The following is a 9679-nucleotide window of genomic DNA, read 5'->3' as shown; positions in this document are numbered from 1 at the left end:
GGATTACTCCTAACCATGGTTTCAAAGGCTCCCAACCTAAACCTTTCAATGTTGATTGTAGATTCATAGACTGATCTAGGTATGATCCTCCATCCATGGAGGTCTGATGTACATCTTCACAAGAAACACAAATGAGGAATCTCTATTTACTTCAAATGTTACAGACAAATTTGAAAATGTGGCACATCATTCAATGCCTCTAAAAAATAGAACAGGAAAGAACATCCTGTTCAACAGAAAGCACCAATGTACTAATCGTGACAACTACTTACTGTAACCGAAGGAGACACTAAGACCAGTGTGGAAATATGCCAAGACTGATATCCTGCAGTGGTGTATGAATACTTTGCAACTATCCCTCGTGGCTTCAAGAGCTGAAACATGCATAAATCGAACAGTTCTTTTTGCTACACTCCAACATATTACAATCTTACAAGAACGCTTTAAGAGCTGAAACCTAAGCAGTTACTTTTTGCTAGATCCCAGTCACTAGAATCTGATGATAACCCACCAGCTGCAATCAAAACAGTTCCCTTAAGCCATCAGAACCCAGAAGTGCACATACAAAATGCAAACCAAAACAACTATTCAGATTTGGAATCATGATGCTGTGACTGCCGCTTTCGGTGAGCTACCTTTTATGAAGAAAATCAATCTTGCATTTATAGAAATACATGCCCAAGCCAGCAGAAGCTTGGTACGGCACATGTCCACTGCTAAAGCTGAAGTCTAATATATGTATGGGAATGCACAAAGGTTTTCCTGCATCGACTCCGAAATCCTTCTGCTCCCACTTGAAAAGACATCTGTGTAAGAATGACATTCTGGAACCTTCAAATTCTGCTCTCTTTGCCTGCACAAACTTCCAGTATTTAAGTATTGTATGAATTTAATATATTAAATCATCAAATGCATATTAGGTCCCATATAAAGCCCATGCATGCATACAGGATAAGCATGCTCTCAGACCATATTACATAGAACCTTAACCGCATGCCAAAGAGTATCATTCTATTGATCTCGAATGCCTCAATGATGACTGCTTTTTACATGAGTAGAGCAGCAATTATCTATAATCTATTGGGATTATATGCAAGACTGCAGAATATGCCCATAAGTGAAGTAGACGGTAAGAAAAACCTTCAATGCAAAAATATGCCAATCTCGTTGTTAAGGAGCAACAGGAGCAGGCTTGTTAAATACAAAGCAAAATATTGCTATGAAAAAGCTGTGAAAATCAAAGAGACTGAGCTGGATCTTTTCTGTTTTACCACTGGTTACACACAAACTACCTCAGTACACAAAAGCAGGGATATGCTTGTGACATGCTACAAACTGTGCAAGTCCCATACCAAAGTCCCATGAGGATATATGACTTTAGTCTCTTGCTACATTGAAGGAGCTGACATTTTGTGGAGTGGCAACCACCAACGGTGCAGTGGGGGAGTTCGATGTATAATTATCATGCATGAAGCGGCTCTCCACAATGAACTCTTCTTTTGGAATAATCCGATAACAGTAGCAACTCTTCAAACCATGCGTAGCACGATAGCACTCATGGTTGCTTTCCTTCACTCGCCGGAAATTCCAAACTACTGTAAAGTTGCCCACTGTTGCCACCAGATTACGTTCCTGATTACCACTCTCAGTGACCTGCAGCAACAGATTCCAATATAAGAACCAGGCAAGGTACAATACAAACTGAGAAAACAGACATACAATTATGGATCAACGACACAATGTATCCAGGATCTCAAAGCACATATTGATCATCAACCATTTAAGTCAATGCTACTTTCCACACATGAACAATGCGCAGCAAAAAGAAACTAGCAAGCAGTACATTAAACACAAACCAATCAAGCTTACCCATGAAAATTGTCCACGATGAAATTTGTAACTCTTGCCGGCAAGATGTGCATCAAGTGGACTAAGCTTTAAAAGCCTTGGAGCTGCAATCTTGTTGCCCATCCTTCCAGAAAACCCTGTCTTCACCTTGCCATCCTTGTCCTTGAACATTGTGCTGATGAGAATCATATAAGAGTCTGTCGTTGCCAAGATCCACTTACCATCATATGTGACATCAACATGAGTTATAGGGGACCCAAGACCTGGAAAGGCTGTCTTGGCCATCCTCATGGATGTGGTCCCATAGAGCCGTACCTTCCCATCTGTAGAGCCCACAACAATGCATCCATCTCCAGTTGTAGCAAAACACTGAAAATTAGTTCCTCGAGAAAACTGATGGCCCTCAGCCCAGTCAAGTACTGGGCTAGCCAACTGCTGCACAATCCCATGCCGATCTCTCATATCCCATCTGCAGAGCCTGTTATCATCCAAGCCCAGAAAAGTAGAGCCAGCAGAATCCAACTGGGCACCTTTACTCTCATTTGTAACATCTCTCATTGTGATAGGTGTTCCATCCTTCTCAAATTTCCATTCAGCTACCACTTTCCCAGTTCCAGTATCAACCTGATGCACGCCTGTGGCATGTGTGTCCTTCTTGGATGGACTCAAGACCATCAAACTGCTTTCCCCTTTGATTAACATAGCCTTCTTGGGAGTGGAGTAAGGATTGCTTTCATCGGCAAGTGTTACAGATACTCCCTTACCGTGAATACCAGATGGCATGTTGCGCACTGCCTCTATACCCTTGGAGCTCACTAGATAGCTGTGATCAAGGGCACCCATGGTGAGGCTCTGTATGCCCCCTTTAGCAGGCTCCACAAAGGCTTCTGCCAGTGGCCTCGATGATGGTGGCACCTCGAACGTGTCCTCGGCATCTTCCCAGATGGAGTCATCTGCTTCCTCTGGCTTGGCCCAGCCCATGAAATCTTTACCAAATACCTTCATCTTGTTCTCCTCAGTGGCTTCCAGCATGAATGTGTTCTCAAACAGGCAGTTCCGATACTCCGTGTCAAAGTCCCGATACTCCATTAGCGACGAGAACTTGAGAGCCCACACTCCAAGATGCACAAAATCCACCCGCAGCTGGTCTTCAAAGAACTTCATCTGCAGCTTCTCATCCACGCGTGCACGGACCTTATTCCCCACAAGGAGAAGCCAGCTCTTCCATGAACTACTCGGGCTGTCGCCACCATCATCATCATCATCATCATCCTCATCACCTTCCCTTACAAACTCCCATGCGACGGCCTTATCTGCAGTAACCCACTGGCCAGCGACAGTATTACCACCAAGATGGCGGTAGAGCTTGGCAATCTGAGGCCCCTGGGCGGTGGATCGCTTGCCATCCAAAGAGAGGGAACTGAGCTTGGAATCAAGCGCGGCTGTGACATCTTTGGAGCCTGTGGACAAGGAAGAGGGCGAGGGTTTGGCCTTGTGCTGCTGTTCTGCTACGTCCTCTTCCTCCTCTTCTTGTTCTTCTTCTTCCGACTCCGAGTCATCAAGCCTGCCATCGCGGCTTTGGCCAGCCCCCATCTGTGCCGCAAGAGGAAAGGCTTCTGCTCGGGAAGGAGAGACTCAAGAGAGGAGAATTCTGTCCTGCGGAAGGGAAATATAACCTAATTAACAGACACAAGCCGATCTCGCTCTCTCTCCGTGCTAATGGGCAGACACTGACCGATCTCTCTCTCTCTGTCTCTGTGAAGCGTCATTTTGTATGAAATGTTGGATGCCAAGAGGCAAAACAGTGACACCATCCGTGTGGGCGTGCACCCCAAGCTGTTGCCTTCACACAGCCTTTTACACGTGTCACGCTCTCCTTTTTTTGGTATTTCCAATTTAAGTAAAAGAAGAATGTTCACAAAAAACCATGGTTTTCTTTAAAACCGGACCGAGGCCACTTCCTCTAGTATTGTAAATTTTAAAAGGAAGGAATGCCCTTTTCCCCTGTCGTAAAGCTGGCTACTTATATACCCCACACGCAGGCATCATATTATTGTTATGGCCCTGCCACTAATCACACTTTATAAGCTAGAATTTATATTTTGTGAAGAACGGTTACCCATCCATTTATCTATATCTATACTGTCTCTTATTTTCAAATCTACTAAACCTCCCGTCAGAGTTGACACATCTTATGTGGCACATAGCAATGTATTTGAAATTTCTTACAAGAAATATACAAATAGATAAAAATTATTTTTCTCTCTCCGTTGAAACAAGAGTAACTTGCAACTGCCAAGGAGGCTACTGGCTATAGAGTTAAAAGTTATACGCTCACTATTGGGCCCTAGCTCTCTCTCTCTCTCTCTCTCTCTCTCTCTCTCTCTCTCTCTCTCTCAAAAACAAAAATCCATGTCTTTAGATAGAGCTTGCTCTCCTCCCCCATAAGGAAATATGAAGGCTTATCAAAAAGCTCTATTTCAGACAACACAACAACAATAATGGGCAACCAACTATATCTCTTACTTGACTTATGCGAAGATCAAAGAGGTCTCTCTCTCTCTCTCTCTCTCTCTCTCTCTCTCTCTCTCTCTCTCTCTCTCTCTCTCTCTCTCTCTCTCTCTCTCTCTCTCTCTCTCTCTCTCTCTCTCTCTCTCTCTCTCTCTCTCTCTCTCTCTCTTTGATTTTTCATTGTGCAAAAGATTTCTTTCTCTAACCCATCGAAGAAACCATATGGCTATAGTGGTTGTTAGTGCTTCTACTCCCCACCTTACCCTAGCTACTGGGGGAAAATATGCGATGAGGTGTGATGATGAGTTCGAGAAGTTGCTAGAGGAGGGAACCAAAGGATTCGACATTAGAGTTGATTTTGTGGAAGAAGGGGTTGTGGAAGAGCTCCATTAACTATAACTAGTTTGATTAGGCAAAGTTGGCACAAGCACTTGCTAGGGAAGCTTATTAGTAGGCCTTACAAGGAAAGGAGAAGCTATGCAAGGTGTGTGCAATGGTGCACGCATTGGTATTTGAGGCAAGGTGGGATAGGGGGTGAGATCAAGGAAGGAAGAGGAAGAAGAAGTGGAACGGGATGATGATAGAGAGAGAGAGAGAGAGAGAGAGAGAGAGAGAGAGAGAGAGAGAGAGAGAGAGAGAGAGAGAGAGAGAGAGAGAGAGAGAGAGAGAGAGAGAGAGAGAGAGAGAGAGAGAGAGAGAGAGAGAGAGAGAGATTGGTGACTTGATTAGCTCCATGTGCATATGATTTAGTGCCATGTGGATTTGGAGAAGAGTAGCCAAAAATCTAGACAATAGGTGTGAACATAGTGGTTCTCATGGCAATCATTGGTGTTTGCTTCATTGTCCACCCTACCCAAAGCCAACAACACCACCTATAATCTTGGGATGCCATTGAGGTGGTGTATTGCCCCACTATGCAAGAACACGTGCAAATCCACACACACTGTGTCATCGACATAGAGTACATTGATATCTTCATGTGGCACTCTCCTCCTACAGCTGCTTGCAATAACATGATTGTTGATAGTGCATCAAAAATGGAGATGCAATGACACATAGAGCTATGTTGTCCATGGCTTGTGGCCACCACAATGGCATAGGCATTGCTGATGCTACTAATAGCCATGCGCTGCAAGTGAAAGAGAGAAGCTAGCCCAAGGTCATGCCATAACAAGCATGAAGTCCGATGCCAATCTTTCTTAGCCATTAAAGGCGATAGTTATTTATTATGGTTGATATAAGTGAAGGATCGAAAGACCGTTGACATTCTATTTCTCATGCAAAAGCACGAGTGTTTAGGATTGCTTATATGGTGTAAGTATCTGATGAAGAGAGCAACGTGAAGTATCATCAAGATTTCAAAAGAAGCTAGAGACTTTTTGAATATGGATACATGGGCTACATATTACATCTGCTAATAATGTGCTAGAATAACTTCTTTAATGGCCATAAGAGACAGCATAGATCTTTAGGCCATGTACTTCCTTAGCGTTATAATTCAAACTAAACTTTATTTAATCATTGCTCTAGTCTTGCCAATTACATGTTCTAGAAAGGAGGAGAGAACTCTCTCCATATAAAGAACAAATCTGTTTTTGTGAGTTGCTTTAAAGTGCACCTAATATCCACACCTTATGTTGAGCTAGCATGAAGCGCATGCATGTGTGCGTGAGCACATACATCATAACACAAATTTGATTTGTGTATCTATTCTATAGACATGAGCTTCAACTTACAATACACACACACGTACACATATATATGTGTGTGTATATAAATATTACAAGAAGTAATTTGTAAAACTGCAAGAAAGAGTTAGTGGGAAATGTATTGAGAGAAAGAGGGGGGGGGGGGGGGGGGGTGTTAAACACCCATCACTTTACAGGTGCCCTAATGCACAAGTGCTAGTCTATGCTACTCTAGAATGGAAACAAGAACCAAACCTCATACCTATCCTAGTTGGTAGGTGTGGAGAGTATTTTCTGAAGAAGTGTTACCCATCTATACTACTCTAGAATGGAAACAAACACCAAATCTCTTACCTACCCTACATGGCATGTGCATACAGTACTCCAAACCTTCATACCCCAAAACAACTATGTTTTTTCATTTTCCATATACATTTTCTAAAACAAAATACAAAGGCAAGTTAATGCTATGCACAAAAATCATATCCTAAAAATTCAAAGAATTTAAACAAATGTTTATATTAAAATTGTTCACATTCAACACCATACAAATATAGCTCCCTTCAAAAGTGGGGACCAAAGGGACACTTTTTTCTTATTACATGGAACAAAGGTAAATATGAATATAGTATGCTGAAGAATTAAGAGAGATTTTGTAGCTCATCCTTTGCAATTGGTCAAACTTGACAAAAAATAGGGCCATCAACGAGATGTTGAGAAAGAAAATGGTGATGAGACTTGGCCAAAAATAGAGTTGTCGGCTAGAGATATTAAGAGAGAAAATGGTTGTGAGAGTTGACCAAAAATAGAGCCGTCAATCAAAAGATGTCAGAGGTAGTAGGCATGGGCACACCAGTGATATGAGCTTCAGCACATGGATAGGTAGCTCACAGCATGGCTATTACAAAACTGCAACACTTCTCCAATTCAAGATTTTGGTATTCATCTCCATCTTGCCAGGTTCGTATCTTGCTTTTAAGCTTCAAGCTTCATGTTTGGGTCGTCAAAGTTGCTAGCATTTGATTGGTTGATTTGATTGATTACATGCAATTGTGGGGGTGAAGGCACATGTGCCTACGCCACTTTGTATTTACTTTACATACCATGAGTGCACACAAGCCGCACACTTATACACTACATGTGGCAAGCACCCATCACCTTCACTTTATTCTTTACTCTTTCAGTGACTATTGAATAAGAAAAGACTAGCCACACATTGTAATCATTAGAGTTCCCACATATGGTGTCTCTCTCTCTTGCTCTTTTGCTCCATCCACCATAACTCTTACTTTTCTCTTGCTTTCACTTATGTACTTCCACTTGGGCTCTACCTTTCAACTAGTATCAGAGTAGACATTTGAGAAGCTTCTTTACCTTTGCTTTAGCCTGGATTCAAAGCTTTAGCTCAAGGTTTCATGGCAGCCATTGTTTCTTCCTCTTGAGGTATGCATTGAGTCTTCCCTTCTCCTAGCTTGTTGAGGAGCTTCCCAGGTCTTAATTAAGCCTTGTTGAGTGCTTCTTATGCCTAAGAAGCAGCAATCTATCCATTTTGAGTGGATATAGAGCATGGTGCAAAAGTCATGGACAACTATAGTAGCTTGATAGCACTTTCATATTTTAGCTATAACTTTTGCATATGATATCAAATTCAAGTGTTCTACAACCAAAAATAAAGAGCATAACGAGAGCTAGAGATTTGAGCACTCTTAGAGTTGATTTTGTGTAATTTTTAGTTCTATGTTTTACGCAAGACAGAATAGTTCTAGTTTGGACAGTAAGCATTTGATTGGTTTATGCTCTACTAATTCTTATGGGCAATGTTTACAATGGTGGGATGATGCATGGATGCTTTGGAAAGGCTTTTGGCATGATTAGCTCAATCTCATTGAAGTGTTTATTACTAGAGTAATAGCTTGAGCAACAAGCATATAATAATGAGCTTCATGTTTTGAATGTCTATATTGTGTCTACATGGTATTTGGGTATGCTATATGTCTACAGTGATGTCTACCATCGATGTATGAGCTTGGATATGGTTATGATATGCTTTGGCACTTGGATTTGAGCTACATTTGATCTACTTGGGCTTTGGTTAATTGCTTTGAGCTTCTATGCCTACTCACTTATGGGTAATCAAAGCTTCATTAATTGGACACTTATACTCCTGGATGTATTTGTGATGCACTTAGGCTTCTTGGATGCTTTGATGTATATGTCTTGAGCTTCGCTTGCTCACTTTGCATTTCAGATTCTCTTCCAATAGGAGATGCTTATACTTACTTTGGTTGAGCTTGGTTCTTTGAGATAATGGGACTTTTGGTTCATATATTTGCTCTCGTGTATGCTATTGGATGCAATTACCTCCGCCTATGGGCTGATTTGATTATGTATGCTTTGGACACAGACATTTATCTATGTCAGTAGTTTGTCAATAATGTATATGCTCATGGGATGTATGGTTTATTGACATCCTTAAGTTTATGACAGATTTTAGTACTAGTTGTATACCTATTTATGGATAGTTGCTTTTACATATTTCGATTGTTACTTGGATAGTCATGGCAATGGGAGTTTGTCTTTCCTAATTATTTGCCCACAATGGTCTTGGTCATACTATTGTATTTATTACAGCAGTGTTATAATTATAGTTTTTAGCATTGTCTTAGAGAGCAAACATTGTACTTTGATAGTCTATTGCTTGCAATTGGTGAAAAACTCTATACTTTGGTACTTTCTTCTGTTTTTACCATCTTTTGGCTAAGTTTTGGGGGCTAATTTGCAGTCATTTACATTAGCCCATTCTCTTGGATCTTGCATTGGTATACTTTCATTATGGTTGGTTCATCAAATGATAGTACTACTTGCACTATTGAAAAGATTGATGGCACAAATTTCACCTATTGGAAGATGCAAATATGACAGGTACTAGTTCAAAAGAAGTAGGTTAGGCCATTGAAAACTAAAAGTGTAAAACTCGAAGGCATGGATCAGGATGATTGGGATGAGCTATGTAAATCCACCCTTATACTGTCATTTTCCAAACATATTTACTTCAATGTTGATAAATTTGAGAATAAAGCCTGGCAGTTATGGAAAAATATATGCAATATCTATGACAAGCAAAGTCATGCATCACAGATGTATTAGTTATAACAACTTATGGACCTTCGCATGTAGGAATAGACTAGTGTGTCCATGCATTTGAATGAATTTCATTAGATTTTTAACCAATTGTGACTTCGCAAGGCATTGAGTTCAAAAATAACCTATCTCCTTTGTTCTTACTTGTGATACTTCTCGAGTTATGGGACACTTTCTATACAGCCATGTGTGCTAATATGCCTAAGGATGGCTCAAAACTCGAGGATGTTGAGGCTATTTTACTCACAAAGAAAATAAAAAGCAAGAATGTGGATACCTTTGGTACTTCTCATGCATTGACTTCTAGGGGCAGACATGATTGTAAGAGCACTAATGATGTACATGTATTGAGCTTCACTTGCTCAGTTTGCATTTTAGATATGCTTCTAGTGGGAGATGCTTGTACTTACTTTAGCAAAGCTTGGTTCTTTGAGATAGTGAAACTCTTGGTTCATGTGTATGCTCTCTTATATGTTATTGGATGTAATTAC

The 9679-nt window shown here is 40.9% G+C and overlaps 1 protein-coding gene across 1 annotated transcript; it reads right to left on the bottom strand.

Annotated features, from left to right (window-relative positions):
- Positions 1 to 636: 636 nt before the first annotated feature.
- On the bottom strand, positions 637 to 3647 carry LOC148035257 (protein CYPRO4-like). Its single transcript, XM_087680258.1, has 3 exons — positions 1870 to 3647; positions 1353 to 1653; positions 637 to 853 (listed from the first exon to the last, which is right to left on the bottom strand). Exons 1-2 carry the CDS (start codon positions 3439 to 3441, stop codon positions 1378 to 1380), a joined length of 1848 nt encoding a protein of 615 aa, XP_087536384.1. The 5' UTR covers positions 3442 to 3647; the 3' UTR covers positions 637 to 853; positions 1353 to 1377.
- Positions 3648 to 9679: the final 6032 nt, after the last annotated feature.

Source organism: Lygodium microphyllum, chromosome 6 (assembly GCF_053477565.2).
Source record: "Lygodium microphyllum isolate KBCC chromosome 6, Lygodium_microphyllum_v1.1.10, whole genome shotgun sequence".
Taxonomy (NCBI): Eukaryota; Viridiplantae; Streptophyta; class Polypodiopsida; order Schizaeales; family Lygodiaceae; genus Lygodium; species Lygodium microphyllum.
Note: the sequence above shows the minus strand (reverse complement) of the source record. Positions and strands in the feature narration are given on the sequence as shown.